At 38.6% G+C, this 24228-nt stretch overlaps 1 protein-coding gene across 5 annotated transcripts in view; it reads left to right on the top strand.

Moving 5' to 3' along the window:
- The window catches only part of ANO10 (anoctamin 10), a 222680-nt gene that overhangs the window by 14506 nt on the left and 183946 nt on the right, over positions 1-24228 (top strand). For all 5 annotated transcript variants that reach the window (XM_064590635.1, XM_045904155.3, XM_045904157.3 and 2 more), the window contains 4 exons: positions 16465-16584; positions 18756-19325; positions 20972-21027; positions 22508-22582. In XM_064590635.1, coding sequence (XP_064446705.1) covers positions 16465-16584; positions 18756-19325; positions 20972-21027; positions 22508-22582 — 821 coding nt within the window. The remainder of the gene's footprint in view (positions 1-16464; positions 16585-18755; positions 19326-20971; positions 21028-22507; positions 22583-24228) is intronic.

Genomic DNA, 24228 nt, shown 5'->3' with positions numbered 1-24228 from the left:
GAAGCTTTTCTTCTATATTTTCTTCTACAAGTTTTATAGTTTTGGGTCTTATATATAGGTCTTTCTTTAATCCATTTTGAATTAACTTTTGTCTCTGGTGTTAGGTAAGAGTTCAGTTTCTTTTTTTTTGAGGGTTCGGTTTCATTCTTTTGCATGTGGATATCCAGTTTTCCCAGTACCATTTGTTGGGAAGACTGCCCTTTCCCCATTGAATGGTCTCAATACCCTTGTCGCAAATCATTTGATCATATATGTGAGGGTTTGTTTCTGGCCTCTGTTCTATTACATTACATATATGTCTGTATGCCAATACCACATTATTTTGGTTCCTGTGGCTTTGTGGTCATTTTTTTTTTTTCTTTTAAGATTTTAGTTATTTATTTGAGAGAGAGGGAGAGAGAATGAGCATAAGCCAGGAGAGGGGCTGAGGGGGAGGGAGAGGAAGAGGGAGAGAATCTCAAGCATACTCCATGCTGAGCGTGGAACACGATGTGGGGCTTGATCTCACAACCCTGAGCCAAGCCAAAACCAAGAGTCGGCTGCTTAACCAACTGAGCCACCCAGCACCCCAGCTTTATGGTATGTTTTAAAATCAGGAATTTTTTTCTTCTTTTTCAAGATTATTTTGGCTATTTGAGGTCCCATGAAATTCCATATGAATTTTACAGTGGGTTTTTCTATTTTTGCAAAAGTCCTCACTGGGATTTTGATAGAGATTGCATTGAATCTGTAGATTGCTTTGGGTAGTACTGACATTTTAACAATGTTAAGTCCCATGAACATGGGATGTGTTTCCATTTATGTATGTCTTATTTCATTTAGCATTGTTTCGTAGTTTTTCATTATGTGAATCTTTTATGTCTTTAGTTAATTTCTAAGTATTTTATTCTTTATTATGCTAGTATAAATGGGATTGTTTCCATAATTACCTTTTCAGATAGTTCGTTGTTAATGTATAGAAATGCAACTTCTTTTTGTTTATTGATTTTGTATCCTGCTACTTTGCTGAATTCATCTATTAGCTATGACAGTGTTTTTGCAGAAAAGTTAGGGTTTTCTACATAAAATATAATATCACTTGTCAACAGAGATAATTTACTTCTTCCTTTCTAATTTGGATGCATTTTATTTCTTCTGTAATTGTTTGGGCTAGAACTTCCAATTCTATGTTGAATGGAAGTGGTGAAAGTGGGCATCTTTGTCTTATTCCTGATCTAAAGGAAAAGCTTTCAGTCTTTCACCATTCAGTATGATGTTTGCTGTGGGCTTTTCCCAGATGGATTTTATTATGTTGAGGTAGTTTCCTTCTAGTCCTAGTTTGTTGAGTGTTTTTATCATAAAAGTGAATTTTATTAAATGCTCTTTCTGTATCAGTTGAGTTGATAATGTGGTTCCCCCCCCTTTCTGTTATTATGGTGTGTTACAGTAGGCCAATTTTTGTACTTGAACTATTCTTGCATTCCAGGAATAAATTCCACTTGCTTGATATATGATCTTTTTACTGTGTGGGTGAATTGAGTTTGCTAGTATTTTGTTGAGTATTTTTGCGTCATTGTTTGTTGGGTATGTTGGTCTGTAGTTTTCTTGTAGTATTGTTGTCTGGCTTTGTATCAGGGTAATGCTGGCCTAATAGAATGAGTTAACAGTGTTCCTCATCAATTTTGGGGGAAAGTTTGAGAAGGATTGGTATTGATTCTTTAAATATTTGGTAAAATTCACCAGCGAAGTTGTCAGGTCCAGGGATTTTCTTTGTCAGGAGATTTTTCAGTGTCCTTAGTAATTCAGACTCCTTACTAATTATAGACCTATTCAGATTTTCTATTTCTTCTGACTTATGGTGAGTTTTCATGGTAGGTTTTGTATTTCTAGGAATTTGTCCATTTCATGTGGGTTATCTAGTTTGTTGTTAGACAGTTGTTAATAGTACTCTCTTACAATCCTTTCTATTTCTGCAGAATTGGTAGTAATGTCCCCATTTCTATTTCTGATCTTTGTAAGTTAAGTCTTCTCTCATTTTTTCTTATTTCATCTAGCTAAGTATTTGTCAATTTTGTTGATCTTTTCCAGGAACCAACTTTGGTTTCTTTAGTTTTCTGTATTGTCCTTCTTTCCTCTATTTTGTTTATCTCTGCTCTGATCTTCATTATTTCATTCCTTCTGCTAGCTATGGGTTTAGTTTGTTCTCCTTTTTCTAGTTCCTTAGTTGTAAAATTAGGTTGTTCATTTGAGGTCCTTAGCCACAAATTTCCTCCCTTTCTCTGTGTCTCCTAAGTTTTGTTGTGTTTTTGTTTTATTCATTGCTAAATATTTTCTAATTTCCCCTGTGATGTCTTCTTTGATCCATTGGTTGTTTAAGAATGTGTTTTTTTAATTTCCACACATTTGTGAATTCTTCAGTTTTCCTTCTGTTACTGATTTCTAACTTTATCCCATTGTGGTCTGAGGATACTCTTTATGATAGATCTTTTAAATCTGTTGAGACTTAATTTGCAGCCTAACATATAACTGATCTATCCTGGAAAATGTCCCATGTGCACTTGAGAAGAATGTGTTTTTGGTCCTTTGTTGTCTGACTTACATGTAAACTGGATTTTGTGGACTCTCCTGTCTCTGAGTTATACTGTAGATACATGCTATGGATGCTTTTATTTGTTCTCCTTGTTGATCTGTATGGCTTTTAGGAGGTATCAGGAAATTTGATTCTTATTTGTCTACATTCCCAGTTATCTGCATATGTCTTGATATTGATTATATTATAGCAGTTTTTGTTGGACATATATATTTTCAATGTATAGATTAAAGATTACCATGATGGGGCACCTGGGTGGCTCAGATGGTTAAGCGTCTGCCTTCAGCTCAGGTCATGATCCCGGAGTCCTGGGATTGAACCCCATGTCGGGCTCCTGGCTCCGCGGGGAGCCTGCTTCTCCCTCTGCCTCTCTCCCTGCTCATGCTCTCTCTCTCTCTCTCTGTATCTCTGTGTCTCAAAATGAATAAATGAAATCTTAAAAAAAAAAAAAAAAGATTACCATGATTGCAGAAGAATTTTTTTCAGTAACCTTTTAAGAGTTACTTGGTTGTATTTACTTTCTTCTTGTCTTTAGGTAAGCCAATTATGTGTATGTGGGCTCTTAAATATTCTCTGAAATATTTTTAAGGTTTTCTGTAATTTTCTTAGGCTTGTCTACCATTTTCCTGGCTATGTTTTCAGTCTTTCCTGGTAGCTTTTTTTATGACTTTGTATCTGTAGTAGTTTTGTGTGTGTCTTAAATCACTTTTCTGAGCTCTCACCTTCAGCTCTTATAGCTCTTCTTTGGGTTTTAATTTCAGAGATATGGCTTACTTTCATTTCTTTAACTTTCATTTCTTTAATTTCATAGGCTTTCATTGCTTGCTATAATTACCTGCTATGTTTCTTTTCTGCCTTTGTTTCTGGCTGCCTTTTCCCTGTAATGTTTCTGCATAGTTCTATGCCAGTTACTTGTGGTTATTACTTACTTTCTAGTGAGCCCTTGTTTTTCCAGACCACTGTCTTTTCTAGCAGATGCAGTTCAGGAGTCCACCATGAGTCCTTTTTGCCCATATCTGGGCAGTGGGGCAATCCCCACCCCTCGTGTCCAGGAGAACCCTGCCCTCTCCTCCCTGACCCCACTGTGCAGAGGCATGGGTGCTTTTAGCTTAGCCTGGGCTGACTTTTAAAGCCTCTTCTCATGGTTTGTGATTTGGATTTATAGGTTTTTTTCCTTACTTTCATCAGAGATAGGTGTTTCCCTTTATGTGTCTTGTTTCCTTTGTTGTTTTTAACTTTTGTCATGAATAAGAACAGGGCAGAGGTGTCTTTCTGCCACTATTTGTTACCAGGAGTTCCACATTCTGTATTCAGGCAGTTGTTTGGTGCCTTTACAGAATTTTAAATCGTTCTTAATCTCTTAGTGGGAATAAGACACAGCTGGGTACAAAACAGACTGAGGCACCGTCTTGGTGGTTAATGTCAGCATCCCATTTCTTCCTGTTTATCCACATTATTCAGATGCTTATGTGGAAGCCCCTGCTTCCTTCTGCTAGTTTCTGCACAGGTACATCCTCTTTCTGCTGCTGGGACGGAGACTATGTGTACATTCCCTGCAGATGGGGCTCTGGGGCAGCAGCAGTTTTCCAAATGTTCCCAGCCGCTTCAGAGAGAAATTTCCAACCGAATGAAAACCTTGAAGGCAATATATGTAAATGGATTTTTCTTGGGTGTATAGGTACCCTGTGTGGTGTCCTAAAGCCATAATAGAAATAACTTTCTTGCTGGCAGGATGAGGCTTTATAAACAAGGATCCTCCCTCTCTTTCTTTCTTTCTTTCTTTCTTTTTTTGTAATGCATATAAAGATAAAATCATCTCATCATGGTCATTTGAAAATTTTTTATACATCTGAAGTAAGAATCATATTTCCATTATCAAGGCTGGATTTTCAAAATCTGCATTATTCTCTTCCTTTATATCTTTGAAAATGTGATCCCTAAAATGCTGTGTTATATCATATTTGGTTGAAGAAGAAATGGGATGTGCATATGGGATATGTATAATTATAAAGTGTGAACTGTTTTCAGAGTGCATATTTTAGAACTAATAAAACTCAGAGTAACTTAAAATCTTAGATTTCCATGAGGTTAATCCATAGCAATAAATGGAAAAGCTTTTTTTTTTTAAGATTTTATTTATTTGTGTGTGTGAGAGAGAGAGAGAGTGCACATGAGTCGGGGGAGGGGCAGAAGGAGGAAGAAGCGGGCTCCCCACTGAACAGGGACCCCTTCCCCCCCCCTCCGACACGGGGCTCAATCCCAGGACCCCAGGATCATGACCTGAGCTGAAGGCAGATGCTTAACAGACTGAGCCACCCAGGCGCCCCCCCCCCCCTTTTTTTTGGCTTTTAAGTTTCACAGGAAACACTCCCTGGGCATCCTCTTTCCCACAGCTAATTGGGAGCAGAGATTGTAATCTGTTCATTGTGATCCCATCAGCACTGTGAGAGCTAGCCAGGCCTTTCATGAGAAACACTCTTCTGCTATTGCAGGTTTAATTTGATTTTACACGCAATGATTGTGATTTTGTTTGCTACAATGTTCTGTTTTGATAGCTTTCGTTAAGTAGATGGCAACTTGTGTCGTGGTGAACGTGACCTCGAGCCAATTAGGAGATACTGGGTGCTTGCAGTCAGGGCTCTCCCTCGTCTCACCAGACAGCGAGCAATGTGGACGTCTAAAAGTGTGTCTCTCTATATGTGTCTTAGTCGTGTTTATCTTCAGTTTTCTCTGTGAGCTGAGATCACTCAGACTCTTCCTTTCTCCTATTGATTCCTAATAGTTAATGCAGGTAACACAATGAAAGATCTTCTTTAGAAAAAGGAGTTAAGGGAGCTGAGAATTTCTTATATATTAACTGTATCTTAAGGGATGCTATTTAGTAGGTTCAAGCTCTGTCTCAAAATGTCTGTCAGATGATTATCATGGTTTGATTGATGGGATATGGCACAGCTCATCTTTAGTTTTATATTGTCATTCTTTTAGGACATTATAGTAACTATTCCTGAATATCCTCTGTTTACACATAGGTTAGAGTGGTCGATACAATCTGTCTTCTAATATTATTAATGGACCTTATAAGAGTAATAAAGTTTCAAGTAAATATCATGTAGCAGGCATGTACATAAGAAGATTAAACTATAAACTATTGATACATATATATATCTATATTTCTCTTTCTCTTTATAAATATATCACTGGGTACATCAGTGTGTATATATATGTATATACACACACACATACATACATACATAGACATATGCACACATACATATACTGTGTTTTGGTGCATATATGCAGTTTTATATTAAGCAGGATTAAAAACAATGCAGGAATATAAAAATGTATTTTGAGAACACAGGTTATTTCTGAGAAGCAGTTTTTTCCTTATTGAGACACAAGTGGTGTGTTCATACCTGACTGCTAGAGTCCAGTGGGGGGACCTGGGAGAGGGTGCTGGGACATGGCAGCAGCTACAGGGGGCAAAGGGGCTCCCCGTCTTCATTGTACCAGCCTTTACTTCCTCTGGGGGCTCTGTGCGCTCATCATCCCTTTTCTGGATTAGAGGCAGCATGACCTGCACAGAGACACTGTAAGGAGTTGTGAGAGAGACTTTTGTTTTTGCTTTTGAAGTAAGCATGTGACATTAGCCAAAGACAGAAGCAGTACTATGTTAGTATTATTATGGTGTTATTTAATTTAGAGGTCCAACTATAAGCCAGGTTAGTTATTGCTTCCCTTAAATTAGATTTTGCTTTGTTTGGCTAATCATTAAATGGCTGTAATAGTAAGAACCCTTGTATTTGACAACACATCATTCAGCATTCTTAAAGGAAGGACTCTTGGTTTGGGTTGTTTAGTTTTATTTTTTAATGGAAATATAGTTGACATACAATATCCTATTAATTTCGGGTGTACAGTATAGTGACTGGACATTTACTTACTTTATAAAATGATCACCATCATAAGTCTGGTTAACCATCTGTTGTATGAAGTTGTTACAATATTATTGACTGTATTCCCTGTGCTATACTTTATATCTCCATGACTTACTAACTTTATAACTGGGAGTTTGTACCTCTTAACTCCCTTTACCTATTTTTTCCATCCTTTGATCCCCTTCCCCTCTGGCAACCACCAGTTTGTTCTCTGTATTTATAAGTATGTTTCTTTTTTGTTTGTTCATTTGTTTTGCTTTTTTTGTTGTTTTTTTTTTTTGAAAGAGAAAGCATGAATGGGTGGGGAGAGAGAGAATCTTAAGCAGGTTCCACGCCCAGTGCAGAGCCCAATGCCAGGACTCCATCTCACTACCCTGAGATCATGATCTAAGCCAAAATCGAGACAGACACTTAACTGACTGAGCCACCTGGGTGCCCCTGTTTTGCTTTTTAGATTCCACAGATAAGTCAAATCATATGGTATTTGTCTTTCTCTGTTTGACTTATTTCACTTAGCATAATACCCTCTTGGTCCATCCATGTTGTTGCAAATGGCAAGATATCATTCTTTTTTTTTATGGCTGAGGAATATTCCATTGTATGTATGTTTATATACTACATCTTCTTTATCCATTCATCTATCGATAGACATTAGGTTTATTCCATATCTTGGCTATTGTAAATAATGCTGCAATGAACATAGAAGTGCAGATATCTTTTTGAATTAGTGTTTTCATTTTCTTCAGGTAAATACCCAGAAATGGAATTGTTGGATGTTATGAAATTCCTATTTTAGCTTTTTGAGGAAACTCCATACTGTTTTCCATAGTAGCTGTACCAATTTACATTCCCACCAGCGGTGCTTAAGGGTTCCTTTTCCTCCACATCCTTGCCAACACTTGTTATTTTTTGTCTTTTTGATACTAGCTGCTTTGACACATGTGAGGTGACATATCACTGTGATTTTGATTTGCATTTCCCTGGTGATTAGTGATATTGAGCATTTTTTCATGTGTCTGCTGGCCTTCTGTATGTCTTCTTTGGGAAAATGTTCAGGTCCTCTGCCCATTTTTTAATCAGATTGTTTGGGGTTTTTTTTGGTTGCTGAATTGTATGAATATATTTTGGATGTTAACCCATTATCAGATATATCATTTGCAAGTATCTTCTACCATTCAGTAGGTTGCCTTTTCATTTTCTTGATGGTTTCCTTTGCTGTACAAAAGTTTTTAGTTTGATGTAGACTCAATAGTTTATTTTTGCTTATGTTGCCCTTGCCTGAGGAGACAGAACCAAAAAAATATTGCTAAGACCAATGTAGGAGTTTACTGCCTGTATTCTTCTTAGGAGTTGTATGGTTTCAGGTCTTACATTTAAGTCTTTAATCCATTTTGAGTTTATTTTTGTATATGGTGTAAGAAATTGATCCATTTTCATTCTTTTACATATAGCTGACCAATTTTTCCAATACCATTTGTTCAAGAGACTGTCATTTCCCCATCGTGTATTCTTGCCTCTTTTGTCATAGACTAATTGACTATATATGCATGGCTTTATGTCCTGGCTGTCTATTCTGTTCCATAGATCTATATATCTGTTTTTGTGCCGGTACCATACTGTTTTGATTATTGTAGCTTTATAGTATAGTTTGAAATCTGGGAACATGATACCTCCAGTTTTGTTCCTTCTCAAGATGGCTTTGGTTATGGGGGTGCCTGGGTGGCTCAGTTGGTTAAGCATCTGCCTTTGGCTCAGGTCATGATCCCAGGGTCCTAGGATCGAGTTCCGCATCGGGCTCCTGGCTCAGTGGGGAGTCTGCTTCCCTGCTCATGTGCTCACTCTCTCTCTCCTATCTCTGTCTGTCTCTCTCAAATAAATAAATAAAATCTTAAAAAAAAAAAGATGGCTTTGGTTATTTGGGGTCTTTTGTGGTTCCATACAAATTTTAGAATTATTTGTTCTAGTTCTATAAAAAATGCCATTGGTATTTTTATAGGGATTGCATTGAATGTGTAGATTGCTTTGGTTATTATGAACATTTTAACAATATTAATTCTTCCAATCCATGAGCATGGTATATCTTTCCATTTATTTGTGTTATTTTCAGTTTCTTCCGTCAGTGACTTACAGTTTTCAGAGTACAGGTCTTTCACCTCCTTTGTTAAATTAATCCTGTGTATTTTATTATTTTTGATGCAATTGTAAATGGAATTGTTCTCTTAATTTCTCTTTATGATATTTTGCTATTAGTGTATAGAAACACAACAGATTTCTATATATTAATTTTATCTTATTCATCTTTACTGAATTCATTTAATCTAATAGTTTTTTGGTGGATTCTTTAGGTTTTTCTATATATAATACTATGCTATCTGCCAATAGTGACAGTTTGACTTTCTTCTTACCAATTTGAATGCCTTTTATTCCTTTTTGCTGTCTGATTGTTGTAGTTAGAACTTCTAATGCTATGTTGAATAAAAGTAGTGAGAGTGGATATCCTTGTCTTGTTCCTAATCTTGAGTATGATGTTATTTGTGTTTTTTGTTATGTGTGGCTTTTATCATGTTGAGGTATGTTCCTTCTATACCCATTTTATTCAGAGTTTTTAGATCATAAATGGTAGAATTTTGTCAAATACTTTTTCTGCATCTATTGAGATGATCATGTGATTTTTATCCTTTATTTTGTGAATGTGGTATATCACATTGATTGATTTGAGGATATTGAACCATCCTTGCATCCCTGGAATAAATTCCATTTGATTATGATGTGTGATCTTTTTAACGTATTATTGAATTTGGTTTGCTTATATTTTGTTGAGGATTTTTACCTCTGTGTTCATCAGTGAAACTGGCCTGTAATTTTCTTTTTTTGTAGAATCTTTGTCTGGTTTTGGTATCAAAGTAAATTCTGGCCTCATAGAATGAATTTGGAAGTGTTCCTTTCTCTTGAAATTTTTAGAATAGTTTGAGAAAGATAGGTATTAACTCTTTAAATGTTTGGTGGAGGGGCACCTGGGTGGCTCAGTCAGTCAGTCGGTAGTGTCCGACTCTGGATTTCAACTCAGGTCGTGACTCAGGGTTGTGAGACTGGGCCCCATGTCGGGCTCTACGCTTAGCGTGGAGTCGGCTTGAGATTCTTTCTCTCCCTCTGTTCCTCCCCCTGCCCACTCACACTCTCTAAATAAATAAATAAATAAATAAATAAATAAATAAATAAATAAATAAATAAAAATAAATGAAATCTTAAAAAAAATAAATGATGGAATTCACCTGTGAGGCTGTTTGGTTCTGGGCTTTTCTTTTTTGGAAGTTTTTTGATTACTGATTCAGTTTCATTACTAGTAATCAGTCTGTTCAGATTTTCTCTTTCTTCCTATTTCAGTCTTCCATGAAAATTGAGTGTTTCCAGGAATTTATCAGTTTCTTCTAGGTTGTCCAGTTTGTTGGCATATAACTGTTGGTAGTAGTCTCTTACACTCCTTTGTATTTTTGTGATGTCAGTTGTAACTTCTCTTTCATTTCTAATTTTATTTATTCAGTTTCTCTTTCCTTCCTTCCTTCCTTCCTTCCTTTCCTCCTCCTCCTCCTCCTCCTCCTCCTCCTCCTCCTCCTCCTTCTTCTTCTTCTTCTTCTTTGATGAGTCTTGTTTATCAATTTTGTTTATCTTTTTGAAGAACCAGCTACTAGTTTCAGTAATCTTTTTTATTATTTTTGAGTTCTCTATTTCATTTATTTCCACTTCGATCTTTATCATTTCCTTCCTTCTGTTAACTTTGGGCTTTGTTCTTTCTCCAGTTTTTTTAAGTGTAAGGTTAGATTGTTTATTTGAGATCTTTCTGGTTTCTTGAGGTAGGCCTCTACTACTATAAACGCCCCTCTTAGAGCTGCTTTTGTTGAGTCTCATTGATTTTGGAACAATGTGTTTCTGTTTTCATTTGTCTCAAGGATTTTTTTGTTTTTGTTTTTAATTTCCTCATTGATCCATTGGCCATTGGTTCTTTATTAGTGTGCTCTTTGGCCTCTGTGTATAGATTTTTTTAAAAAAATTTTTTGTTGTTGTTGATTTATAGTCTTATACCATTGTGGTCAGAAAAGATGCTTGATATGAGTTCAGTCTTCTTCAGTTTATTGAGACTTATTTTGTTCTCTAATATGTGATTTATCCTGCTGAATATTCCATATGAACTTCAAAAGAATGTGTGTCCTGCTGGTTTTGGATGGAATTTTTTGTATGTATCTGTTAATTCCATCTGGTATAATGTGTCATTTAAGACCACTGGTTTTTTAAATTGATTTTCTGCCTGGATGATCTATCCATTTGTGTAAGAGGAACATTAAAGTCCCCTACTATTATTGTATTATTGTCAGTTTCTCCCTTTTTGGCTGTTAATATTTGCTTTATATACTTAAGTGCTTCTGTGTTGGGTACATAGGTATTTACAACTGTTATATCCTCTTGTTGGATTGATATTTTTATTATTATGTAGGGCCCTTCTTTGTTATACAGTCTTTGTTTTACAGTCTATTACGACTCTAGCTTTCTTTTCATTTTCATGGAATATCTTTTCTCACCCTTCACTTTTAGTCTGGGCATGTCTTTAGGTCTGAAGTGAGTCTCTTTTAGATAGCATATAGATGAGTCTTGTTTATTTACCCATTCAGTCACCCTGTATCTTTTGGATACACTTGGAACACTTTGTCCATTTATATTTAAGGTACCTTTGATAGGTATGTACTTATTGCCATTTTGTTAATTGTTTTTGGTTGTTTTTCTAGTTCTTCTGTGTTCCTTCTTTTCTTGCTCACTTCCCTTGTGATTTGATGATTTTCTTCAGTGTTATGTTTGAATTCCTTTCTTTTTATTTTTTGTGTATCTATCAGAGGTTTTTGGTTTGTGATTACCATGAGGTTCACATATAATACCTTATGTATGTAACAGTATATTTCAAGTTGATGGTTGCTTACATTTGAACACATTCTAAAAGCACTACATTTTTACTCTCCCCCCTCCCTGTTTTATGTTTTTGTCATCATATTTCACATCTTTTTATTTTGTGTATCCCTTAGTTAACTGTTGTAGATATTGTTGACTTACTACTTTTGTGTTTTAACCTTCATACTAGCTTTGTAAGTGGTTCACCTACCACCTTTACTATATGTTCACTGTTACAGTTAGATTTTTTCTTTTAAAATTTTCTATTCTTTTCCACTTAAATAAGTTCCTTTAACATTTCCTATAAAGCAGGTTTAGTGGTGATGAACTCTTTTGTGTGGGAAACTCTTTATTTGTACTTCAATTCTGAATGATAACCTTGCTGGGTAGACTGTTTCTCTTTGTGGGTTTTTCCCTTTCAGCACTTTGAATATATTGTGCCACTCCTTTCTGACCTGCAAAGTCTGCTGAAAAATCAGCTGATAGTATTATGGGTGTTCTCATGTATGTAACTAGTAGCTTATTTCCTGCTGCTTTTAGTATTTTCTCTTTAATTTTTGACATTTTCATTATTTTGTATCTTGGTATGAACCTCTTTGGGTTCCTCTTGTTTGGGGCTCTCTTTCCTTTTTGGACCTGGATGTCTGTTTTCTTGCCCAGGGTTCTCTTTCCTTTTTTGGACCTGGATGTCTGTTTTCTTGTCTGTTTCAGCTGTAACTTCTTTAAATAAGTTTTCTGCTCCTTTCTCTTTATCTTCTCATTCTGGGACCTTTATAATGCAAATGTTAGTACCCTTGATATTGTCCTGAAGGTCTCTTGAACTATCCTCAGTTTTTTTTTTTTAAAGATTTCATTTATTTATTTGACAGAGAGAGAGAGGCAGAGAGAGAGAGGGAGAAGCAGGCTCCCTGCTGAGCAGAGAGCCTGACGTGGGCTTCATCCCAGGACCCTGGGATCATGACCTGAGGTGCCCCAACTATCCTCAGTTTTTGAAATTCTTTTTTCTTTTTGCCATTCAGGTAGGGTCATTTGTATTATCCTGTTTTCCAGATTGCTGATCCATTCTTCTGCATCCTCTAATCTGCTGTTGATTCCCTCTAGTATATTTTTCAATTCAGTTATTATATTCTTTGGCTCTGATTGGTTCTTGTTTTATATTATTTCTTTCTTTCTTGAAGTTCTTGCTGTGTTCATCAGTTCTTCACCTGAGTTTGGTGAGCATCTTCATGACTATTACTTGGAACTCTTTATCAGGGAGATTGCTTGTCTCTTTTTCATTTAATTCTTTTTCTGAGGTTTTGTCTTGTTCTTTCATTTGGAACATATTCCTCTGTCTTCTCATTTTGACTCTTTGTGTTTGTGTGTTTTAGGTAGATCAGCCACATCTCCTGGTCTTAAAGGAGTGGCCTTCTGTAGAAGGTGTACTGTGGGGCCCAGAAGTGCAGTCCCCTACTGGTCACCAGAATCAGGAGCTCCAGGGGTGTCCCTTGTGTGTTCCCTCCTGTTTTGGGTGAGCCACAACTGTTGTGGGCTCATGGTGGATAGGAGCCCCTTTGGGGGAGCACCAGTTAAGGCAGAAATGGCCTGGGGGGTGTGGTGGGTGGGAGCTACTTTGGGGGCTGCCTTCCAGGGTGGGGAGAGTTGAGCGGGCAGGTCTGCAGGGGAATACCAGGGTGGGGCTAGCAGTGCTAGCAAGGTAGATAGAGAGTGTCAGAACTCTTTCTCACCAGTACTAGGCTAGCTAGGTAGGGTGAGAAAAATGGCATCTGCCCACGCTTCCATTCCTGGAGAAAGTTCCTGCAATTCCCTGCATGTCTGGCACATTCCCCAAGATTAGTCAATCAGTCTCCTTTATGAATGGCCTAGGCACTTTTCAAACTGCTGCCTCTGCACTAGGTCTTAGGGCGAGTATGTGGGTGGGTCTTTTAAGAGTGGAGTCTTGGTTTCCTATAGCCCTCGGCTCTCTTTGGATTAAGCCCTGCTAATTTTCAAAGCCAGACATTTTGGGCCCATCTTCCTGGTGCAGGTCCCCATGGCAAGATTGCCCCATGTGGGGCTTGAAACCCTCACTCCACAGGGAGGATCTCCCTGCATGTGATATCCCTCCCACTGCCATGCTGGGGGTGTGGGTCCCGATCAGACCACTTCTCTGCCCCTCCTCTGCTTCTCGATGTGACTTTTTCTTTCTAGCTGTGGAAGAGTTGTTCTATATGTAGTTGTAGCCTTGGTGTGTCTGGGGAGAGGTGAGCTCCAATCTGCCATCTCGATCCTCCTGGGAAGCAGTTGTTTCTTTCTTTAAATAGGCCTGCACAGCATCATACTTTCCTTTGAAGGTAAGGGTCATCTTAATTACATTCTTAGCTGACAAGAGAAAGTTAAAGGATTAAAAGAAAACCTCTATTTTTAGAAGCTGAAATTGGAACCATGCTTTTGGCATTGATGGTGAAGAGAAGCCTGGTAATTTAGGACTTGAGGCTTTATATTCTGAGTCCTTCAGTTCACTGTCCTTTTTTTAGAAGTAGCTGGTTTTTATGCCTGCCTAGAAAGTCATCTATAGTAGAATGCAGTCAGGTTTTTTTTTTTTTTTTTTTTTAAGATTCTATTTATTTATTTGACAGAGAGAGACACAGCGAGAGAGGAGCACAGGCAGGGGGAGTGAAGGGGGGAGAGGCAGGCCTCCCGCCGAGCGGGGAGCCCGATGCGGGGCTCGATACCAGCACCCCGGGATCATGACCTGAGCTGAAGGCAGACGCTTAACCATCTGAGCCACCCAGGCGCCCCGAATGCAGTCATTTTTTTAAAAAGAACTTAGAAATAGTAAAATAAAGTAGATGTTGTCAGTTCAAAGTTGAATAACTTGACACAGTAATTGAAAAGGATAGTAATGGAAGAAAGAATAAAGTACAGCTCTACATCTTCAAATAAGAGATAGGAATCAGAACAGTTGTGGATGACCGACTTTCACTCATGTGAGCTGAAGAAAAACCCACTGAAACGCTTTAGAATAAAAACATTAAATAATGGATTTTACAGCATCAGTGGCTAATATAACTTAAACCATGTACCTTTTTCCCCTAATTAATGATATTTTGAGTGTATGCCTTTTTTAATCATTAAGAATTTCATCACATCCCTAGGTTTTCAAGACTTTTTAAAAAAGATTTATTTATTTTTAGAGAGAGAGAGAGCACGAGAGCAGGGGGAGGGGCAGAGGAAGAGGGAGAATCTCCAGCAGACTCCCTCCTGAGCATGGAGCCCGACGTGGGGCGCGATCTCACAACACTGAGAGCATGACCTGAACTGAAATCTGGAGTCAGACACTTAACTGAGCCACCCAGGTGCCCCTGCTTTACTTTTAAATTACTCTGAAGATTTTATGATAAGGCCTCTGTCTTGAGAATACCATCTCTCTTTGTTATATATAATATTTCTACACGGAAAACTTAAAACATACTTTTCTTCAATGCTGCAGACATTCGTTTATCATCCTCCTGAAGGGCCTGTTGCTTAATATGCTCATCACCTTTCTTTGGTGACAAGGTAGATAGGAGATAAGGGAGGCAGCCCTTGGAAGAGGTGAGCTGATAAACCTTGAAGAGCTCAAAGCTTATCAGTGAATGAAAACAGCATCTCCAGCTCTTCTTTTTGCAAATTCCATCTTATAAGCAGCTATATTCTTTAGAGACTCTATTAGAAGCTTGTGTGGAAAGTAGTCCATCTCCCCACATGTGGCACAAAGCACTGCATCGGAGCTCCCCATGTCTGCTGAACACACTTCCTGTTAATAGAACCTGAAGACCCACCCGCCCAGTGAGTCCCTCTAAATAATTATGGATGAGAGAATGCCCTGTTTTCACTTACACTTACCAGGGGATATTGTCTTTGGTTAAATTCATTTGTCTCTTTCAAATATGTGCATGAGTGATAAAATCATACCAGTCAGCTGACTGCTGAAAGTCTGATTTTATTTGATTTTGATATTTGCTGTTTATAAACATAAGCTTTTGTTATCAGATTAGAAAAGATGAAAATGATTCTGCAAATATTCAATATCATCAAGAATAAAAGGAACTGAACACTGTCTTCTTACCTTCACTGTAGTGGGAGGACAGATTGGTAAAGTCTTTCTAGGGGCAGTTTTATAATAGGTGTTCACGTTTAAAATACATATGCTCTTGGACCTAGCAATTCTACTTCTAAGTGAGTTCGAGGAAATAGTGGGCAGGTGGGAAAAGATATGTGTATAAGAATTTTAACATTTATTTGTTTATTTATTTATTAAGATTTATTTATTTAAGAGAGAGAGTGCGACAGGGGGAGGGACAGAAGGAGAGAATCTCCAGCAGACTCCCTGCTGAGCGTGGAGCCTGATGTAGGGCTCGATCCCAGGACCATGAGATCATAACCTGAGCCGAAACCAAGAGTAGAATGCTTACCTGACTGAGCCACCCAGGTGCCCTGAACTTTAACATATATAATGGCAAAAAAGTGGGAGGCAGGAAACAAGTATTTTTCAATAGAACATTAAATTATAGCACTTCATACAAGGGAATATTATGATACTGTTAAAAAGGACATTTCATGTTTATAGGCATTGGCATTGAAAAACATTTGTTATACACTACTACATGAGAAAAGATTACAGAACAATGTGTATAGAATGATCCTACTTTTATTTTTATAATACATATTTATGGATGTTTGTTTTAAAGTTTGGTTTTACACAAAATTGCTGTTTACAGTGGTTATTTTTTGTGGGAGGATCTCTCCCAATTCTAATTTGTACATTTCAGAATGGTTTTTACATAAACTTGTATTGCTTTCATAGTTAAAGAAAATACTCAAGATATTTCCATGTGAAGAACAAAAGAACATATGCCTTTAGAGTAGGCAGTATACCACTGCTCCTTGTGTAGCACCCCTTCCTTACTGGGCTGTCTTTCCAGCATTTGAAGAAGTATGTCACAGTGATGAGTGATCTCCAATCCCTTTTATCTAGTTTGGCACATTTTCCCTCCACAGTGAGAAGATTGCTCACCTCTGGCATTGTGATTCAGGTGTTCCCTCTGCATGATAACGAAGCCCTAAAGAAGCTTGAAGACAGCTGGTACACCCGGTTTACTTTGAAGTATCAGCCCCTAGGTACGTGTCAATACCTGTTCTCATTGAGAACAAGGACTACCAGCGAGGCGTCATGATTCAGCAGTGGTGCTTTCTCACCATCCCGGGTAGATGTTTAATGCTCTGCTGGGCAAGGCTCACCAGCTGCATGTGGGCAAAAATTGGGGTTGGATAAGATGGTTTACATGACCTACTTAGTAATTTATTTTATTTCCAATAGCATTTCCTATGGGCTGAATGACAAGCTTTCATTAAATTTCACCAATAGCACAGGCTATTCAGAGTGGCCTTCATAAGTACATGTCCGAGTCGGAGTAGGACAGATTTTAGGAGAATTTCATTTGACTGTGAATATCCTGTATTTGAAAATTTCTCTTTCTTTAGAGCTAATAATTTGAGTGGACCAAGCTGTGCTCATTTTTAGGGGCAGACAGGCCTAAACATCTTTTGAGGTAGTTTGTAAGTAGCCTGGTGTATATTACTGAATCTATCCCTTTTCTCTGAATACAGTTACAAGAGTATCCATTAATTTATTTGGTATGTGTTGAGCATTACTGTATGCAAACTGACATCAGTGTGGATATTCAGATTTTTGGCTTTAGTTATGTTTTTCTAAGCATAAGGATTATTAAGCTGTTAGATTTTACCATAAGTGTTGCTATCCATATTTCTTTCAAGGGCATTTCTCTTTTGACTTTGTTTAAAGGAATCCCTCTAAAATAATTTTATTTCTAATTTCCATTCCTGAAAACAGCTACTATAATATTGTAACAGTAAATAAAAATTTGTTTTTAAGATGAAAATTTGAAATTGCATTTGAATTTTTTCTTGTATTCTTTGAAAGGAAAAGTTTGTTTTTATTAGTTCTAGGTAATACACTAGTAGTTTTGTGTTACATTTATTGACATTTTTTTCACTTTGTGTGCCATTTAGGTGCAGTAAATTTAAGTATTGCCTCTAGCACTTATAGGTGACAGTATCCAGTAGCTGCTTAGAAATTGAGGGGAAAAGTGAGTTAATGGTGAAGGCTGAGCATGGTTGTGGTAGAGGGTGTGAGGCTTTGGGGAGTGCTGGGACTGGTGATAGCAGCTGGGGCACAGGTGAATCTTGACCTTCCCCTTAAGATCAAAAGAGGGACGTCATGTGATTTGGAGCCCAGAACCCTGAGCACCTTTTTTTTTCATTGTTTGGATATCCTTTAACCTGATTCAGATTTGAGGTGACCTGATCATACCAACTATTTTAACATGTCCGTAGGTTAGTTAGAAGAATAAGGATAGGGGAAAATAGCTTATACCAGTTTACTCTGACCCATCTGCACAGACGATCTGACACATTATCTTAAAGTTTTAACTGCGTATAATTAACCAAGAAATAATAACCCCATTATTGTACCTCCCCAGCCCCTGCATCGCACTCTGATTCCAGTGCAGGATGCTTTTACAACCCAGGCACTCACCCAGGTAGATGCAGCTGGCAAAGGATGTAGTGTTTGAGACCCCTTTTGGGTTAGCTCCTGCCGAGTTCACAGAATATTTAACAGTGATGTTGCTTGTCCCTTCTTTTGCCCAGTTCTTATAGGAAGGTATAGAGATAAATGTGTCCCATGGCTGTTCTAGAAGTTAATGTGTAGAATATTGTTTTGTACTTTTGAATAGCTTTTCTCCAGTGTATTGAATCATTTGCCATGGCACATTGATGAAAATTTACATTTTTGGATAGCGGGAGCAGATACTGTGGATGGGGAGTCTTCTTTGAAAAGAACATCTGTAACTATGATATTAAAGTGAGAGAAAGGCAGGGAATATAAATTAAACCCCCAAATTAAAATGGCTCATTGGCTATATGGCTGAGTTTAAGCTAGGATCGTGGAGATTTGGGACAAGCCCCAAGCTGAGTTTTTCTTTGGGAAGAGGGCATCCATCAGATAAGGAAGTAAAGAGGAAACAGACCCTGGGTGCCTTTCAGAGCAGCCCCAGCCTGGGCTCTAAGCTGGGGCAAGTATTGGGCTCGCTCTCCAGGCAAGTGGGGTCTGTGTACTGCATGGAAGATGGATTTACTATTGCACACTGATTGGGAAATGAGGGTATTAAATGATCCCCATTTAACTACAAAAATAAATAAGCTTACTTGAAATGGTGAAAGTCTTTGGTAGTCTCTACTTAAGGTCTTCTTTTTCCCTTTCATTGTAGACCGTATTCGTGGCTACTTTGGGGAAACAATCGCTCTTTACTTTGGATTTTTGGAATATTTCACTGTTGCCTTAATCCCTATGGCAGTCATTGGGTTACCTTACTATTTGTTTGTGTGGGAAGACTATGACAAGTATGTGATCTTCGCCTCCTTCAACCTGATCTGGTCCACAGTGATCCTGGAAGTGTGGAAGCGTGGCTGTGCCAATATGACCTACAGGTGGGGGACACTTGTCATGAAGAGACAGTTTGAGGAGCCCCGGCCGGGATTCCATGGGGTCCTGGGTATCAATCCCATCACTGGTAGGGAGGAACCTCTCTACCCCAGCTACAAGAGGCAGTTGCGCATTTACCTGGTCTCGCTGCCCTTTGTGTGCCTCTGTCTCTATTTCTGCCTGTATGTCATGATGATTTACTTTGACATGGAGGCCTGGGCCTTGAGTCTACATGAGAGCAGCGGATCCGAGTGGACCAGCGTCCTGTTGTATGTGCCCAGCATCATCTATGCCATTGTGATTGAGATCATGAACCGCCTCTATCGATACGCTGCCGAATTTCTAACTTCATGGGGTAAGACCTGATGCTTGCATTTATGTCTTATTTGCCTATAGGAAATGTTGCTTGGATCATAGGATTCCTATAACTGCAGCTTTGCAAAGCAAGATGTTGCTGTGGGCTCACTATAGAGACGTAAGGAGGAATTCATCAGCTTTGTGGGTTCTGATGCTCTCACCTCCTGGTTATCGTGGCCATCATAGACGAATGTTAGTCACTGCACTCCAGGTGCCCTGCTAACTCTTTGTCCGTGGTATCTCATTTTCACCTCCTCAGCACACCATGAAATAAAAGTTATCTCACCGTTTTAGGGATAAAGACCCTGAGAGTTAGCAGTGTTCAGGCAAATTGTAGAGCCAGGCTAATCCAGACCTCTCTGTGTCTAAAACCTGTGATCCCAATACTATAATTTTGTATTTTTTGTTGGGGGTAAAGTAGATTGAATTATCTTCAGATACTTTGGCCAAGTGAACTATGTCTGGTGTCTGACAAACAATTATCTAATGGTTTAGAGCACCAAGGATTGCCACTGGCCTTAGTAGAGTGGGTACTCTTGTATATATCTGTGCCAGAGGGGAATGGATATAGTTTAAAAATGGTCTTGGGGCGCCTGGGGGGCTCGGTCGGTTAAGCGTCTGCCTTCGGCTCAGGTCATGATCCCAGGGTCCTGGGATCGAGCCCCATGTCAGGCTCCCTGCTCAGCGGGAGCCTGCTTCTCCCTCTCCTCCCCACTTGTGCTCTCTCTCGCTATCTCTGTCACTATCTGTCTCTCTCTCTCTCAAATAAAGAAATAAAATCTTTTAAAAAAATAGTCTTGACAGGCCATTCTCTATTTATTCACTCAAACAAGTTAATATGCGATGTTATTCCCTAGGAAGAAGTCTGTATCTTAACTTCATGGACCATAAAGATGTTTATGTTATTTTTAATAGTCATTTAACAGCTACTATGTATTGAGTGCTTTCCTTATGCTGGAACTGGACTGAGGTTTTGTATTATTTCTTATCCTGACGGTGACTCTGAGAGGAGGGGCACGTTAGCACTATTTTTGTAGGCAAGGAGGCTGAGTATCGGGAGGTTGAGTGACTTGCCCAAGGACAGACAGTGGCTGAGTAACTGAGTGGGGTTCCAGTCCAGACGAGTCTAACACCACCTCTATGCAGGGTGACACTTCTCTTCAGAATCTTCTTTGTTCTTTTGCCCTGCTTTCTTAGGGCCTGTCCTGTGTCTCCTTTCCCCAGCTGAGGATGGAGATTTGAGTTGCCCTTTAAGTTAATCCTCGTAACGCACACATACAAAAACTTTATTGCCCTCTTTAGAGGTTGCTATCAGTTTTATTTTATTCAGGGTCTTTTCTGGGTGGCTCTCTATGGGATCATTTGCCAATACTTCCCATGTTTCTTCGTTGCAGTAATACTTAAAAAATAATTTCAGAACACGGTGCTCTTGCAGTACTGTGAGAAATGTGTTCTAAGTGTAGTTTCTTCCTGTGAGATGTTCTTGTGGGTAAGTGGTAACCATGAGTGACAGTCTGGCATGTTCACTCACTGAGGCTCCGGTGCCTGACATCTCTGCCTCAGCTCATCTGCCTTTACCCCACAATAGCCTCCCCTACTGCGTGCTTATCTAAGAGAAATTTCCTCTCCTTTTCAATATTTTAGAGAATCACAGATTGGAATCTGCCTACCAGAATCATCTAATTCTGAAAGTTTTAGTGGTGAGTAGAGTTTTTATATACAAATCCATTTGAATTTTGAAACTTACGTATACTAGTTAATACTTAGGAGTATAAATAGGAAGGCTGGCTTCTAATTTAAGATACCAGATAGTTAATATATTTTGTATAGGCAGGCAAAGATTGATTAAATGTGTTTACATATACATTCAGTAGTCTTACTACCTATGTGTGTGTTGTAAGACTTTAAGTATAGAAATTAGTGGTTTAGCCAATCTCTAGTAATTTAAAAAGCTAACTAACCATGTTACAGACATGTTTCTGTTCTTTTCCTTTTGGTGACTTCTTTGTTTCACTCTTCAACAATTCTTCCAATTCAGTTCAGTGATGGACCATTACATTTTTTGAAAGATGTACCATTAGATGGACCATTAATTTTGTGAAAGAAATTTCCGAAGTCTAAGAGGTTCCCAGCATGTTTTAGTGGGTAGGAGGAAAGAAATGGAGAGAAGGCATAGTGTAACCTGCTTGCTGTTTGTGTAAAAGCTCGCACATTATGCCTGTTTCCATCATTATGAAAAATAATAAATACCAGCTTGGAAGCCCCTCATTTATCAGGAGGTTATCTCAGCCATTGGTAACATAACTGAGGGTCAAGAAAGGTGCAGAAAGAGTCCTCTGAACTCTCAACTGGAGCACAGCCCCTGTACCTTACTCCCAGGAAAGGATTCCAAAGAAATGAGTTTTTGTTCCAGCTACAGAAATCATTCTAAGAAGCTTATTGATCTAGTTTTTCAGGCCTTAACAGATTAGAAACTACTGATAGGAAGGTGTTTAGGTTTCTGGAAGGAGGTAAACTTATAGAGGCAAGAGTGGTAAGGAAATAGAAAATTTTTCATAAGCAGGTAATAAAAATTCAGCAGTTTTAGCAGTTTGGACATTAGAAAAGGTGCAAGCAGCCATACGTACTAAAAAGTCTTTGAAGGCATCATGCTAGCACTGTGAGATAATTGATATTCCAAATGCCGGTGCTGTCTGGCTGTCCTGGTATCTCCCCGTGGCGCAGGGGAGTGCCAGGCCTTACAGGGAGGGAAGCACACTAGTGAGGACTCCAGAGAGATCCCCCTTGCCAGGTCTGCAAGGCTCTTCAAATGGACAGGGGATGGGGCCAGGGGGGTGGTCAGGGAGTGAGCCCCCCCCCCCCCCGGCTATCTGGGGTGCTGGTTGGGGGTGGGAAAGGCTGGGCCTTGTGTTGGAATGTAGTGGAGATGCGCTGGCACTGTCCTGGAGTCCCAAAGTCATTGGTCCTCTAGGCTCTAGGCAGGTCCCAGAGAACTCCTTTGCTCGCCCCTGTGTTCGTTCCAGAGTGTGTGGACGTGCTTAGTGAGGAGGAATAGGGAGAAACAAGTCTATGGCATCTTGTCAGGACTGGAAGTCCCCTCATTACAGTTTTAATGCTGTATTTCCAGTTTTGATGAAGTACTGTAAAGCAGTGTGAAATCTTGCTGTCTTTTTTTGACAGTTCAACTTTCTGAATTGCTTCGCCTCGCTTTTTTACATTGCTTTCGTCTTGAGAGATATGAAGCTCTTGCGTCAGGTGAGTGAATAGCAGAAGGTATCGGTTTTACAGGTTTTAGAGGTACTTAACTATATTCAGGGAATGTAATTGTCTTCACACTATTATTTTTACAAATGAAGTCTTACATTTTGTATATTTCTAAGCCAACTCTAAATAAAAAAACATTAGCCATTGCACTGTATATCATACTCAACTGAAAAATTAGTTGAAACTAACCAACTTGTAAAATTAATCGTATAGTAGTGGAAAATAAATCGTTCATCTCAAAGCTCGTAAAAGCAATTCTAATGAAGAACGTGTATTCCTTAATTGAACTTTTGTGTGTGTCCCAGAGTGAGGGGTGATTGATAGGACTTTAAATACATTTCATTTTGAAATGAATAAGTGGTTAAACTTTAGAGGCCAGCAGAACCTATGCAATGCTGTGTCTTTTCTGCGGTGTTTAGGAAGTCTGACGTTTACTTTGGTGTGTTGACATTCTTGGATCACAAATGCCAGTGAATGAAAATTGAGTACAGATTATTGCTATCTAAATTATCTTTTTTATAATTGAGCCAGCTATCAGTAAGGGCTGTTCCTTCTTGGTTTTAATATACTGTGATCGTTAGTAAAAAAAATATCAAAAGCCTAGGCTTGGGATCATTTTTCAGGAAATTATATAATCAGAGAAAGATTTTGTAGTTATGGTTCTAACAGCTTGCATAAAAGTGAAATCAAATGCTGTGTTTCTTAACTATACTACATATATTGCTACTTTTTTTGGAAAATTTAAAGTTCAAAATAGTACATTTTGCAATTGATAAGTTGAATGTACATACTGTCTTCTGTCCTGCCATTAGTGTATTAGTAAGGTATGACTTCTCATTTCTAGTACCTTAGAGAGTCTCCTTTTTTAACAGGATAGGGTGTGAGGATAGGAGAGGACTTTTTAAATAATATAATTTTAATACCAGGAAAGGTGGTATGTGATAGAAACACTTCTCTCTGCTTGGGGTAAGTAGAAATTGACACAGCACTTCTGGAAACTACTCGGGCAGCTTTGCCAAGAACCTTAATCCATGGGGCGTCTGGGTGGCTCAGTTGGTTAAGTTACTGCCTTCAGCTCAGGTCATGATCCTGGAGTCCCAGGATCGAGTCCCGCATCGGGCTCCCTGCTTGGCAGGGAGTCTGCTTCTCCCTCTGACCCTCCTCCCTCTCATGCTCTCTGTCTCTCATTCTCTCTCTCTCAAATAAATAAATAAAATCTTTAAAAAAAAAAAAAAAAGAACCTTAATCCATCCCTAGTAAATCATCAGAGATAGGGCAAAGATTCATGTACACAGATATCCAGGGAGCAGCATTTATAGTAGTGAAAGTTGGGAATAATAAAGTCAACAACAGTCCATGGACTACTTGTATTTTTACATGTGACTGGAAAGAAATATCCTACGATGTCAGCAGTGGTTCCATCATGCTTGTGGAATTATGGGTGGCTTTTTCTCTTTTCTAAGTTTTCTCCAATGAGGGAGGATGTATTCGTTTTATAATTTTTTTTTAGGTTTGGCCAAACTGCTTTTTTTTTCAAAGTTGGCAATGTCATGTAGATTATTATGTTGTAGCAAGGATGAGATGACAAAAAACACAAATTTTAAGTAAAATTGTTCCCCTGCCAACTTGTAATTGAT

The sequence above is a fragment of the Mirounga angustirostris genome, unplaced genomic scaffold, assembly GCF_029215605.1.
Source record: "Mirounga angustirostris isolate CCGP_5_RB_7025 unplaced genomic scaffold, mMirAng1.0.hap1 SCAF_1, whole genome shotgun sequence".
NCBI lineage: Eukaryota > Metazoa > Chordata > Mammalia > Carnivora > Phocidae > Mirounga > Mirounga angustirostris.
The sequence above is the reverse complement of the archived record's forward strand: the minus strand, read 5'-3'. Positions and strand labels throughout refer to the sequence as shown.